The sequence below is a fragment of the Nicotiana sylvestris genome, chromosome 2, assembly GCF_000393655.2.
Source record: "Nicotiana sylvestris chromosome 2, ASM39365v2, whole genome shotgun sequence".
Classification (NCBI taxonomy): domain Eukaryota; kingdom Viridiplantae; phylum Streptophyta; class Magnoliopsida; order Solanales; family Solanaceae; genus Nicotiana; species Nicotiana sylvestris.
The window spans coordinates 113,974,319-113,989,179 of record NC_091058.1 but is presented as its reverse complement, the minus strand read 5'-3'; the positions used below and the strand labels follow the sequence as shown (position 1 = coordinate 113,989,179).

At 36.7% G+C, this 14,861-nt stretch overlaps 2 protein-coding genes across 2 annotated transcripts in view; one reads left to right on the top strand and one right to left on the bottom strand.

The window, feature by feature from the left end:
* Positions 1–3,354: 3,354 nt before the first annotated feature.
* LOC104219444 (uncharacterized) lies at positions 3,355–4,706 on the bottom strand. The gene is made up of 4 exons (XM_009770136.1): positions 4,290–4,706; positions 3,888–4,117; positions 3,697–3,814; positions 3,355–3,594 (listed from the first exon to the last, which is right to left on the bottom strand). Exons 1-4 carry the CDS (start codon positions 4,704–4,706, stop codon positions 3,355–3,357), a joined length of 1,005 nt encoding a protein of 334 aa, XP_009768438.1.
* A 1,432-nt stretch (positions 4,707–6,138) lies between these two features.
* LOC104219443 (uncharacterized) overlaps positions 6,139–14,861 on the top strand; it is a 33,899-nt gene continuing 25,176 nt past the window's right edge. The window contains exons 1-6 of the mRNA XM_009770134.2: positions 6,139–6,642; positions 6,877–6,986; positions 9,362–9,527; positions 10,669–10,769; positions 10,872–10,944; positions 11,043–11,178. Coding sequence (XP_009768436.1) covers positions 6,510–6,642; positions 6,877–6,986; positions 9,362–9,527; positions 10,669–10,769; positions 10,872–10,944; positions 11,043–11,178 — 719 coding nt within the window. The 5' untranslated portion in view covers positions 6,139–6,509. The remainder of the gene's footprint in view (positions 6,643–6,876; positions 6,987–9,361; positions 9,528–10,668; positions 10,770–10,871; positions 10,945–11,042; positions 11,179–14,861) is intronic.

The following is a 14,861-nucleotide window of genomic DNA, read 5'->3' as shown; positions in this document are numbered from 1 at the left end:
ATTACACCATTTCCCTCCAAACTCTGTTGCCTTAGCTCTGTCATGGTATTATTATCACAGCTGACAGAGATAGAAAATACCATAATCAGATTCCCTTGACTGTCCCTGACCACCCCTCCAATGCATGCCTTGCCATTTTCATTGCAGAAACTACCATCCGTATTAATCTTGACAGTATCGGGTAGAGGAAATTCCTATGTAACTTGTATCCATTTTTGGGGTGGCCTGAGTCTCTCAATTTTATCACATAATAGGGGCCATTCCATTTGAGTATAATCACCAGGGACAATGTTAGCGATGACATCTTTCAAGGTCCAAATGATTTGGTGTCTCATAGTGCTCAACTGAAACTTCTTCTGTTTTCCATATCTGCACGTATTCCTTTGTTTCCAGATTTCCCAATATATGATAGTGGGAGCAATTTGAAGAATTTGATTGTGCACTTTATTGTTGGTAATTGTCTCCTACCATCTCTTAAAGGTAGCAATAACAGGTTCCTGTTGGTGTTTGATTCCAAGGTCATTTCCGATATTATTCCATATGAAGTTGGCAGCTTCACTGCTATTGAAGACATGTTGCACTGTTTCAACCTGGGCAAATGAGCAACAAGAACATCTGGAAATAATATTAGTACCATGTTGAGTTAGAAGAAAACTTCCCGTCATTAGAGATAATCCAAATAGTGAAGTCATCCTCATTTGGATCCGCATTTTCCAGGTGAGCAATATCATCAGTGATATGAGCAGGGAGAGTTTCATTGAGTTTGCCAAAGTTCCATCCTCCATTATTCATGAAGTGTTTCACCTATAATTTAGAAGATCTCCCACCTCCCTGGCAGAGATTGGCTAAAGCACCTTTGCCTGTCCAATTGTCCCACCAAAAACTACAATTACCTTTCTGAACTTCCCATCTAATGTTATTCTCTGCTTTGTCCCTGATTTTGAGCATGTTTCTCCGAATATGAGAGTCAGTTGGATTTGGCGTTTTGTGAACCGGATAGGCTCTTTTGCAATATTTACTCTTGAGAAATTGGCCCATATGGAAGGTTGAGTTTTGAATCTCTACCATCTTTTAATGCCAAGCGTATCTATGATATCTTCCTTTTTTCTGACACTTACTCATCCCTCATCTTTAGGGAGGCAAAGGTTGTTCCATAAGGACCAATGATATTTGTTCTTACCATCGTTTGTGCCCCAGAAGAAATTTGCAAAGTGTTTCTCCATGAGCTTAGTAATTCCTTTAGGAGGATTCATAGCACATAGGATGTATGTGGGGAGGGATTACTGGACATGTTTAATCAAAATCATTATTGTTGGACATGTTTAATCAAAATCATTCTTCCTCCAGAAGACATCATATTGGCTTGCCATCCATTGAGCTTTTTGATAATTTTGAAAAGCATATCGTCAAAAAGATTGCTAGTTTTTCTCCCATAGTAGATAGGGCATCCCATATAAGTGAATGGGAAGGACTTATCCATATAACCGGTAGCATTCCTAATTCTATTGATTCTTGCAGCACAAGTGTGAGGGGCTGTAATAAAGAAACTCTTATCATTGTTAACTTTCTGCCCAGAAGCCTTTTCATACCTGTTAATAACCTTTTTGATAAGCTTAAGAGTCATGTTGTTTCCTTCATAGAATATAACAATATCATCGGCATATGCTAAATGATTGATCATAGAGCCTCTTTGATCCATGCTAAAAGGAGTGAAACTAATAAAGTCATTCAACTCGTTGAGATATCTAAAGAGAACCTCAGCTCCAATAATAAACAATGAAAGGGATAAAGGATTTCCTTGTTTGGGCCCTGAGTTAATGTGAAAAAGCCAGTTCTAGTCCCATTGATGATGATAGATTACCAGATATCTTGTAGGAGCCCCCAGATAATGTCAATCCAGTTTTCAGAAAAGCCAAATTTTCTCATAACTGCCATTAGAAAGGTCCAGGAAATTCTGTCATATGCTTTTGCCATGTCGAGTTTTATTATAACATTACCTCCTCTGTTCTTTTTGTTCGCATCTTGAACAATCTCCTGTGCTAGTAAAATATTTTCAGTGATCAATCTTCCTTTCACAAAGCCACTCTGATTTTCTAAAATAAGCTTCCCTAGAATAGGATTTAGTCTTCTGAAAAGGATCTTGGAGATAATCTTGGCCGTAAAGTTACTCAAACTAATAGGTCTCAAATCTGAGAAACTACTAGGAGAGTCCACTTTAGGAATAAGAACTAGGCAAGTATGAAAGAAGAATTTAGTAAGCCTCCTACCATTGAATACTGCTTGAACAAAATCAGTAATATCCTCCTTAATGATATCCCAACAGGTTTGGAATAATTTTCCATTATACCCATCTGGCCTAGCTGTACTAGTAGAACTCATGCTGAAAATAACATCTCTAATCTCTTCAGTATCAGGTATGACAGTGAGGATTTCATTGTCATCACCAGTTATACAATTGATGATATTACGATCATTGAAGTGATGATTGATGTTAAAGAATTGTTGAAAATGTAGGACACCTGCCTTGCCAATGTTAGAGTCACCCTCAATCCAACGCCCTCTGCAGTCTTTAATTTTTTGAATTTGGAGCCTTCTCCGTCTATCCCTGATAGTGCTATGAAAGTACTTAGTGTTAGCATCACCTTCTTCGAACCAGTTCACTCTAGCTTTCTGCCTGAGAATGTCATCCGGCATCCCCATCCATCTAATGTATTCATCCTGGCCTTTATTCAGTTTAGTCCTGGTGATGTTATTATTGTTCAAGATATCACTCTGTTCAAGGTCCTTCATTTTATTTTCGCAATAGTGCACTTGATCAAACACATTGCCAATGTCTTCTTTAGACCATTGAGTTAGCCTTTTGCTCAACATTTTAAGTTTTTGTTGAAGTCTCCACAGAGGGTTTCCATTAACATGATTCCTCCAGACTTTTTCAACTACCTACAAAAAGATGGTTGGTTAGTCCACAAATTTAGAAATTTGAAATATTTAGGCCCATGTTGGTTAGTGTTATGGCATTTAATTAGGATAGGTCTATGATCAAATCCAACTCTAGCCAAGTCGTTGATAATATTGTTTTGAAAAATCTGGGACCATTCATCATTGATAAACACTCTATCCAATCTCTTCCATATTCTTCTTCTTGGTTCCCAATTGTTGCACCATGTGTATTTTGGTCCAACAAAACCCAAGTCCATCATTCTACATTTATCAATGCACGTACTGAATTTCAGACTTTTATTTGTCTTGTTTTGATTTGGATTCCATATTAAGATTAACTACCACATCAATCCCAGGAAGGTTTTTAATTTCTGAAAGCACACTAGTTGACTCATTGACATAGTCATTCATGTTTCAAGCTTTCTTTTCCTTTTTCCTGTTTTCCAGTTCTGCATTTTCATTTTGACTATCATTGTCATGAATTGACTCCTGCTGATCTTCTTTATTATCACTGTTACTGTTGTAGTCATTATGTTCCTGCTTGCTTGAACTTGAACTCAAAGGAGCCTTATTATGATCAGCTCCAACTTGCTCCCCTTTTCTATAGTTAGTCGACTGCCTTTGAGCACTCACAACTTCATCAAGATTACTTTCCTAGTTCAGGTTTTGTGTAGCTAAGGATATCTCTTTGGTATGCATCTTTTCCTGCATACTTGAATTGGTATTAGAGAGAGACTTATTATTAGCAGCTCAAACTTGATCTCCCTTTCTAGAATCAGTTAACTGCTTTTGAACACTCATAGCCATATCCAAATTGCCTTCTTGGTTCAGATTTTGTAGAGCCAAGTTTATCTCTTTGTTATGAATCTTTCTCCTATTAGTGTCATAAGATAGATTGAGCATAGGCTTGAAGGTAAATTTAGCTTGAGCATAGGCTTGAAGATAACTTTAGCTTTCTTCTTAGGGAGTTTCCTTGGTTTGCTCTTCTTAGTATTCTTCCTGGATCTCCCCTGATGTTGCTTGAATGTTTTTGCTGGTAATTATCGGATTCATTCCCATTCTTTCGCTTCAATTGATTTTGAGTGATACTATCTCTATCCTGCCCATTATTGATAGCCTTTCCTTTCTCATAAACCTCCTTCTTGTTATTGAGATCCGTGCCTTTGTTTTCAGCATTCTGGTTTGCACCAAAATTTTAATCATTCAATTCCAATTCTCTGTTAAGCATTGGACCATCAGTCTTCTGACCCTTCTGATTTGCACATGCATTTTGATTTGCATCAGCCTTCTTTTGATTTTTATCAAATTTTTGAACGTCCAGTTCTCTATTTTCCCCTTCTGATCTTCACCAGTTTTTTGGTCATCCAATTCTCTGTTTTTAGCAGTCTTTTCCTTTCTAATGCTCTACAATTGATCATATTGTGTCCAAGTTTTCGACAGAATTTGCAATATTTAGGGACTCCTTCAAATTCAATTTTTTGCATAAAACCTTTTTGAGGAGCATTGTCATATATTTGCCCAACGTACACAGAATTAGGTTGGTCCTTAAGCAAGTCAATTTCAACTCTGACTTTGGCTATACTAGGCCTTGTTCTACCTCTAGTAGCCAAATCCATTTCAAAGGGAGTACCAATTGCACTCACCACTTGTTTAACATAATTCCATGTGTGCATATGAAAAGGTAAACCAGGAAGGAGAGCCCAAACCGGAGCAATAGGCAGGTCCTCCGCCGGCTTGAAATCCGGTGACCATTTCTGGAGCCACATCTACTGCCTTTCGATTTCAATTACTCTTCTAAATCAAGAAGTACTAAAATCGTCTTCATTGGTGAAATCAAGAAAAACATTGTAATTATCAAACACCCCAATCTTGACAGAACCCTTAATCGATATTAGCTCCTTGAATTTTGATGATTTTGTCAATTTGGGGCCTTGGTTTTAGGAATCGACCGACAATTGTGAGTTTGCACTCTTTAGCCATAACACCATAGTAGTCTGAAGCTTTGAAGAGAACCGCTGGTATTCCGTTGTGTGTAGTATGAGTCGCAATGATAGAGTCTCTGCCCTGGCGATTTGGAGGAGTCGGAGTGTTCGAGGAAGAGATGATTTTGGTAGCATAGGACGATTTTGTACCAATTAGCTCAGAGGGTTGGTTCACCATGAGAATGGAGTCGATTGACCTTCCAGACGCGTCGGAACGGCGGGTCCATCGGTGGGTACGTGAAGGGAAGACGTTGACTTTAGAAAATAGCCGTTGAGCACTTGTTTTTAAGTTAAAATGACAAAAACAAGCCAAAAGCCAAAAGTTAGAATTCCTAACTTATGACTTAAAAGCTATTCTGGCTTAAAAATCACTTAAAACAAGCCCATCCAAACGAGTTCTAAGCTTATAGCTTCAGTCATGTTATGTAGTCAAAGTTTTATACCGTATGAAATGGATATTTTAACTTGGAACTACAGTTCAATAATTTAAAATTTCCTGTCTTATACACATAATTTACTAGTTTTTTGCCCTAAATTCAATAAATTTGTACTCTTTAATCCAACAGTTTCACACATAAATTAGACGGACATTCTTCGACATCTCGACGAGAGTGAATTTTTTTTAAATTTGTGGCCTCAAACAACTAACACAAATTGTGCGAGGGTTGACTAAATTTAGCATGTGAAGTTTGTGAGATCCATTACATTATATCATCCCATCTCCTTTCCTCCCGCACATATGTCACCATTCACTCTAAAATGTTTTCTCTTTTTGATACTTCGAATAAGTTAAATAATTTTTTTCTTTGTATTTTTGGCCCATAATCTTTTCTATATTAATTTATTTAACAAATTAAATTTGGTCAGACAAAAATTAGAATTCGTCAATGGTGTTTATAAATTTGCATATGCTTCACACCAACATTGTGTACAATAGAACAAAACAACATTAACTAGCCATTTTTATTATGCCATAGTAGTATGTAAGTAATAAATCAATGATTTTTTATTGATAAATCTTTTTTAAAAGATTATTTGAAAAATAAATAACAAGGGATATGTTCTTAATCACAAATTATCAGTTACCGTATAATTTAAGTGCGTCTTAATCCAATAACATGATTTTAAACAATGTCTTAATTTAAATTAAATTTAAAACTTTTAAAGGGATTAAGGGACAAAAAAATGACGTACCACTGTAGTTCTTTTTTGCCAATAAACCCCCAGCAAGGCAGCAACTGTACCTGTTAAGCAGGATTTTCTGATTTTCTTCTTTTAGCTAGTTCTTACAATCCTGCAAGTATCTCGCATCAAATTCTTCATCCGCTGTTCAACACTTTTTCTACCAGATTAATAATATCGACAAATTAGACTTAGGTTTAATATTCGTCATCAAAGCTTTCTCAGGATCTGATCTGAAATTTGATCCGTCCATTTTCATGATCTGGATCTGAAAGCTCAATCAACGACCGTGACCTATCATTTGTGTTTTTCATCTACCGCGTTTGATTATTCATGTTCTAAAAGGTTTATATAAATCTTAATTCATCGAAATTTGGTTACGGTTAGTTGAATTTGGGAGGATCAATGGAGTGGGCGACGCTACAGCATTTAGATCTCCGGCATGTTGGTCGGAGTTCAAAGCCATTACAGCCTCACGCCGCCGCATTTCATCCAACTCAGGCACTTCTCGCCGTCGCCGTCGGAAGCCAAATCATAGGTACATTTGATACTCCTTTCCTCCTTCAAAATCTCAGCTTTTGTGAAAGCATACAATTTCAACTGAAACTGAATTCACATATACTTTATGTTCTGTTAATAAACTGCATAATGACAAATGAATGAATCCTCAATATATATTTGGCTCAATTTGGACAAGTTTCATTCCGGTATTTAGTAATTTATCTTTTACAATAAACTGTATGATGATGCTGAGTGTATTTTACATGGGCAGAATTCGATGCGTATACTGGAAGCAAGATAGCTTCAATAGACATTGGTTCTCCTGTTGTTCGCATGGCTTATAGCCCAACAAGTGGACATTGTGTAATTGCTATTCTTGAGGTTAGTTCATTATCTTCTAAGATTATGATACTGAGTCTTATTTCTATTAAAGCCTGCAAGTTCTAACACTTGTCGCATTTGACACTAATGGTTTTCCTGTGAACTTAAGTGTGGCTGAAATATCATGGCATTAGGTTTATGTGCATCTTTGAATCCAAAAAAACAACTAATGGTGTAACTTTATCTTTTGCGGTATGGGAGTATTTTAATGGGTTTTCAGTTAGGATTCCTTGTTAACCAGATGAGAACATGCTTTACATGGTGATATACTGGCAATGTTTTAGTGCTTAAGATTTATCAGTATTTGTTTGTCCAGGAAGGGTGATCATATTTTTGAGAAAGTTACAGCCTATTCATCAGCTCAAAGTTTGTGGTGGAAATCATAATTACAATAAACCTAATAACATCTGCCTGATATTCTTCTTACAAGGACTCTAAAAACTGTAGTAAAGTCTCAGCTTCATCTCCACAAAATTCTTTACACCAAAAATGAAAAGACAAACCACAGTTTAGCTTGATTTTTTTGTAAAGAATTCCTCCTATCCTCAAAACTCCTATCATTTCTTTCCCTCCATACAGTCCACCATATGCATGCTGGTATAGCCCTCCACCATCTCTTATTCCTTCCCCTGCACCTACATTAAATCCTACAACAAAAAGACTTTCATTTGCACAGTGCAACTGATTCATTAAATCCAACAACACAAAAGACTTTCATCTGCACTGAGCAAGTGACTGCCTTTTGTTTTCTTTGTTTGAGAGTGGAGTTGCGTGCTGGTATCTGGCATTCTGCTGAAATATTAGATTTTATTCATTTACCCTTTTTCTTTTCTGGTGCACTGCCTTTGATACGTTGCACAAGTTTATTCTAGAAGATGTTTGTTATGCATAGAAGGATTATCAATTTGGCTACAGTTAGGATGCCAATTTGGAGAGGTGACAAGAGTAAGTATGACAACTTTCAAATGTAGCTTTTCCGGACATCAACAAAGCAACGAAAGAACCATATGTATAATAGTTTTGTATGGCATAATAAGAAACTACAGAAGACATGCTACAAGAAACATAAAAAAAAGGGCAGCCCGGTGTACTAAGCTCCCGCTATGCGCGGGGTCCGGGGAAGGACCGGGCTGTTTCCACGGCTTGAACCCGTGACCTCGTGGTCACATGACAACAACTTTACCAGTTACGCCAAGGCTCCCCTTCACATGCTACACATGCTACGAGAAACATAATGATGGAAATTTAATTGAGAAGGATCATAGAAGTGAGGCGGTTCTATAATGGCTCTGTTCAGCACATTGAATCTCTATGTTATTTACTGTTTTGTTTCTTTTTGTTATTTGTTATTTTTTTGATAAGTTCCTTTTGTTATTTTATTATACCCTGAAAGATCATGTATTTTGAATTTCAAACTAGTGTAATCTTCTGTTATTGTGCATTTAAATCATTTTTTGCTTTATTTCAATCATATAATTTTGGTGAGAACAAACCAATTTATTTTCTTTGTGGACATAGCAAACAGTGTTCTTCACATGGTCCTGATATTCTAGGTTCCTTTTCTTTGCAATTTTCTCTTGCAATTAGATACCTTGAAATCAAGGAAAAAGCTTCCAAGGTATACTTAACAGAAATTTTTTTCCTATAAACAAAACTACTAGAATTTTTTTGATAAGCATGATGACATCATTATTGTTTTTGTTGTTGGTTTTTTGTTGTTGTTGTTGTTTGTTTCTTTGTTGTTGTTGCTGGTTGTTGAAATAAATTGTTTGTACGCATACTAAAAAGAACGTTAAGACGTGGTTTTTGCTTGTTATAGGTTGCCAAAATGCTCTTTACTATAATTAAACTATATATATCATGCTCAATGGACAGAGTACATATTAGTATAAATGTACTCCTTGCATGTATTCATGTACTAGTGTTCTTCACCTATTTGGTAAATGTGAGTGTCTCCTATCAGTGTCTGCCACATATTATTTAATGCAGTGACGGGTTCAATTTGGGAGAAGGCGCTATGATCTCCTTAGTGAAGCCTTGATTTGTGATTTCCCTGACTTGCTTCCCACCTCTTTCTCCCCATGCAGGAGTTCATATTTTCCAGTAAGAGTTCTTAAACACTTTGATAAAGCTGCCATACCCTTTTTTATTAGCCTCTTTTGTCTGTGGTGCTAATAATTAATAGTCACATTGTTCCAGTAAGAATTTCACTGGTTTCTTATTTTCTCCGAGTTTAAAGCTCCAATGACGTCACCTGTTCCTTCGTACTGCATTTTGGGCATTTCAACTCTGCTTTTGCTTGTGTCAGTACTCGTTCGGCTATAATCTTGCATTTGGGGAAATTGTTTTCTCATTTTGCCTGCTGCTTATCGCAGGATTGTACAATGCGTTCGTGTGATTTTGATGCAGAGCAAACATGTGTTTTACATTCACCTGAGAAGAGGACAGAACGCATTTCTTCTGATACTGAAGTTCATCTTGCACTGACTCCTCTTCAACCTGTTGTATTTTTTGGTTTCCATCGTAGGATGAGTGTAACAGGTCTGTCAAAATTTGAGTTGAGCTCATCCCTGTACGCATATATAAGTTTTTTTCTGCATCATTTAAAGTTAAAAAAGCTAATGCTAGCAGATAACTGCTCCTAGATATGCGTTCTTGGTTCTAAATTTACTCGTTATCTGAAAGACCAGTGTTATTATAATTTTAACTATAGATATTTCACCAACTGAATGACAGTTTATATGGACATGGGAGATGTAATCCAGCTATTGGGTTGCAGTCTTGTCAATTTTAGTCCTGAGAGCTGCATTACCTATCCTGTGCTTTCTTCTGCTTGTTATGCTGATTTGCAGTTTAAAAGAGTGCTTTGTCATTCATCAATTATGGTGAATCAATACTTGTTTCCTGTGAGTGCTACTACATTGTCTCCATTTTTTCTTAGACGTGTTAGGATCTTGATTTATGCGGTTTAACCCAGTGCCTGCACATTTTACTATTCCCCCCCCCCCCCTCATTTTTTTCGTTGTTGGTTTTCTCGGGGTGGGGTTTTTTTGTCCCTCTGGATTCCAGTCTCATGCTTTCAAACATTTTATCCTTGAAAGAGCAAGTCAGCAGACTCCTTTCATTTGATCCTTTCACCTCGTTCTTTCCTCTGTATGCCCATAAAGCATTAAAGAAAAAGAAAGAACAAAGGTAAACTTAGTTATAACTTGGTAGTTTGGGAAGTAGTCATTTCGTTTGCAAAACTTTGAAGATTAGGGTTCAAGTCCAATAGAGACAAAAAAACACAAGGTGATTTCTTCCCATTTACCTAAGTTTTGGTGGGCAGAGTTACCCGGTGTATGTGCAGCAGCCTCCTTCCCTTCCACCTTATTCTTTCTTCTTTATGTTAGTAACCCTTGGTGGATAGAGTTATCCGGTACTTGTGCTTGTGGGAGGTCGCAGGTACCCAATGGAATAGTCGAGGTGTGCTTGAATTGGTCCTGCACCATAGTTATTGAAAAAGCTTTCGTCTCTTTGCTACATTTGATTAAATAAACTCGTCCTGCACCATAGTTATTAAAAAGGTTCTCGTCATTTTGCTACATTTCTATAATCAAATGCTAGTATTAGAGCAGTTTCAGTGCTTGCATAACTGTTTTATTGCAAAATGTTTCTGACCTCCATCTCTCTGCTTGTGAAGTTGTTGGAACTGTGGAAGGTGGGAAGGCGCCAACAAAAATAAAAACTGACTTGAAGAAACCTATCGTCAATCTTGCTTGCCATCCTCGACTCCCTGTTCTGGTAACATGCTTACTGCAATTAAGCCTCCTGCTTCATGGTTGATCGGCAAAGTATTGTGACTGCCACTTTGATCTGACCTTTTTGTCCTCCCTTTGATTCCAGTATGTAGCTTACGCGGAAGGCTTGATTCGAGCTTATAACATCCACACATATGCTGTACATTACACTTTACAATGTGAGATTTGAACGAGTCCCTTAATATATTCTCTCTTTAGTTGGATTGTTTGAACTTAGTGGAACTTGCATGAAAGCCCTTATGTTTGCCATATATAGTGGATAATACAATCAAGCTGGTTGGTGCCGGTGCATTTGCATTTCATCCAACATTGGAATGGCTTTTTATTGGAGATAGACGTGGTACTCTTCTTGCATGGGATGTATCAACTGAAAGGCCTATGATGATTGGGATGTAAGTAATATCAGTTCAGCTGTGGCTGACTTTATATTTCATATTTTACAATGTCTTCAATTTTGATTTATTTCTGATGTCTTAACATATCTAGCTCAATGTAAGACCTTTGCAACCAATATGTTAGCTCTTTCTCCCTGAATTTGCTGACTAATGTTGCTTTTCCTTTTCCGGAAGCTAACTGACAGCTCAGTCTTAGGCAATATTATATTGCTTTCTGTCACGATCCCAACTTTCCCTCCGTAGGATATCGTGACTGCACCTAGTTTCTAAGATTAGGTAAGCCTAGTGACATGCAGAATAATCAAATAACAATTTAAAAACTCTCAAAATATCCATTAATCAATACATAATAAAATTCCCAAAACCTGGTGAAAATACAAGTCACAAGCTTTTAGAAGGAGTCCCAAAATAGCTCTAAATATCAGAGTCTAATAAAGATAAAGAAACAAGATAGTAAAGATAGAGGGGGACTCCTAGGTCTGCGGACGCTGGCAGATATACCTTGAAGTCTCCACGCACAGCTAGCTCACGGGTACCTGGTCTGATAATAAGTACCTAGATCTGCACAAAAAAATGCACAGAAGTGTAGTATGAGCACATCACGGTGGTGCCTAGTAAGTGCCAAGCCTAACCTCGGTTGAGTAGTGACGAGGTCAAGTCAGGGCCCTACTGGAATGTAATAAAAGACAGGGCAAGAAGTTTAACAATATAATAGCAGTAATGACAAATGGAAACATGTCACATAAAAATTATGTCAAAATTTAACAACACAGAATAAGAGCAATTAGTAATAACTTACTGAAGGGAAAACTTCAATTCAATAAATAAAGAGTCATAAAATAACTGGAAAGTAAATGCAGTCATAAAGAAATATCAACAGGGGCACTCTCGAGGTACCGCCTCGTAGTCCCAAATCATAAATAAATTCACAATATCTCATTTCCTTATATCACTGCGGGAGCCTTCACATTTAATTTTAAAGAAAATATTTTCCCAAAATAGCATCCCGCGTTTTAGCCACCCTTATCTCACCGCATGACTTCTAGTAGTTCCCCTACTAGCCACGCGTATCAAGCCATCCTTATCTCAAAGCATGCGTTTCAACACCCAGACCTTATACCACCGCATGCGTATCAATATCACAATATATCACAATCTGCACCTCAAGTGCTCAAATATTTCAACTTGCCAAAATAAATCAACAACAACAATATTTTCCACAATAAAAAGCTCACTGCTCAATCTCGATGGGTGTAAAATCTCAATAACTAATATTTCATAATTTATCACCTTGAGTCCATACCAATTTTTACCATGCCAAATACTTCATATTAAAAATTATTAAATTAAAAAAAAAATACAACCTTCAAATAATGAGCACAAATAAAAGAAACAAGTTTCAATTTAACAGATAGGAAATTAGCAAGAAAAGGTCAGACGAATTTCAAGGATATGAAAATAATTCAATGACAATGAATATAACATGAGTAAATGATTTAATTAATATGCTAAAGTGATCTACACAATTTAAAAGTATAACCTTCCACATTTAGTCCGTGTACACACTCGTCACCTCATGTACATGACTTTCAATACATTGCAATTAGCACATTAATACCAATCCTAAGGGAAAGTCCCCCACACAAGGTTAGACAAGTCACTTGCCTCGACTTGCTCCAATTTAATCCACTAGTAGGCTTTTTCCTCGATTATTCAATTCTGAATGGCTCGAATCTAGCCAAAATAATAACAACAACAACAACCAGAAAAATAATAATTACAAAACTAGTTCATGGAAGCAAATGTGAAACAGATCCGAATGCAAGATGGAAGAACAATCAGTTGCCAGAGCAATACCAAAAAAAATCATATAAATGTGCCAAGAAAAGGAACTATTGTAAACTAAAGAAACAAAAATATCTTGGATGAGATCTGGATGAAACATAAAAAGAAAGTTCCAAATGTTTTGGCCAAAAGCACAACAACAATCAAAGAAAGGTAATCAAAAAAGAAAAACTAAAAAAAAGTTTTGAGTAATCTACATGGTACTATAAAGTCCTGCAGTAAAAGAAAACTACTCAACCATAAGACAACCAAATGAAGCAATGAGTAAAACCCATTTCACATATCAAGATTTAAATCTAACATCTTTAATCAAAAAAAAAAAAAAAATTAAAAAAAAAAAAACTACCATAAAACAAAGATCAAAACTTTACTAGACTAAACCCGAATTAAAGCTACTTACTTTAATCAAATACTAAACTGCCACAAAATAAAGATCAAAACTTTAACAGATAAACCAAATTAAAAAAAAAGTATAAGTACCTCAAATAAGTCCAAAAATGAAGAAAAGGAGAATTCGCAATCTGGAGTTGATAAGGTCTTTCAATAAATAGTGATTGCATATAAATATATAAATTTAATGAATGAACTCACCTACCCAATGTGGACCTTTATGGATGGAGAGAAACAAACTTTCGGTGACATGGTCTAATTTTCTTCTGTAAACACTGTGGTTTACATCTTGCAGTCAAAGTACGACTGCTCTTTATTTATTTATTTATTTATAAGATTCCAAGAATACTGCCCTATGAAATAAATTCCGGTTGGCCTCAAATTTTGCACACAAGTCATAAATGACATAATGAAGCTATGAAAATTTTCAGAACTAGATTCTGATCCCGATATCAAAAAGTTAACTCCTCGGTCAAACTTCCAAACTTAAATTTCTTATTTTCGCCATTACAAGCCTAATTTAGCTACGGACCTCAAAATAATTATTCGGACACACTCCTAAGCCCGAAAATACCATACAGAGCTATTAGAATCATCAAAATTTCATTCTGGGGTCGTTTACACATATTTCACCTTCCGGTCAAATTATTCAACTTAAGCTCCCTTCTTGGAGACTAAGTGTCTTAATTCATTTCAAAACCTCACCGAACCCAAACCAATTACCATTGCAAGTCACATAACAACTGTAAAGCATGAATTTAGCAATAATTGGGGAAACGGGATTGTACTATTCAAAACGACTGGTCGGGTCGTTACATTCTCTCCCTCTTAAACAAACGTTCGTCTTCGAACGAGTTTAGAAAAATACCTGGAGTCTCAAATAGGTGTGGATATTTGCTCCGCATATCCCGTTCAGTCTCCCAAGTAGCTTCTCCGATTGGCTGGCCTCTCCACATCACTTTCACTGAAGCTATGTTCTTTGACCTCAACTTTCGAACCTGCCCATCTACAATTGCCACTGGCTCTACATCATAAGCCAAATTACCCTCCAACTGAACTGTACTGAAATCCAAAATATGGGACGGATCCCCAATATTTTTCTAAGCATAGAAACATGAAATACTGGATGTACACCCGATAGGTTAGGTGGCAAAGCAAGTTCATAAGCCACCTCCCCGATCCTTTTAAGTATTTCAAAATGTCCAATATATCTAGGACTCAACTTTCCTTTCTTCCTGAATCTCATAACACCTTTCATAGGTGAAATCTTCAGTAAGACCTTCTCACCAATTATGTAAGACACATCACGGACCTTCTGTCGGCATAACTTTTCTGTCTAGACTGCGACGTGCGAAGCCGTTCCTGAATCAACTTGGCCTTGTTCAAGGTATCCTGAACCAAATCAATACCCAATAGCCTAGCCTCACCTGGCTCGAACCAACCCA

What these genes read in the sequence shown, in the direction of transcription:
- LOC104219444 (XM_009770136.1), bottom strand. Translation starts at nt 4,706, where the DNA reads ATGTGGCTCCAGAAATGGTCACCGGATTTCAAGCCGGCGGAGGACCTG. An exon ending in TCCCTAAGAAGAAAGCTAAA is followed by an intron (nt 3,815 to 3,887) that starts GTTATCTTCAAG and finishes TGACACTAATAG; the next exon opens with GAGAAAGATTCATAACAAAG. An exon ending in ATTCTAGAAAGGGAGATCAA is followed by an intron (nt 3,595 to 3,696) that starts GTTTGAGCTGCT and finishes AACCTGAACTAG; the next exon opens with GAAAGTAATCTTGATGAAGT.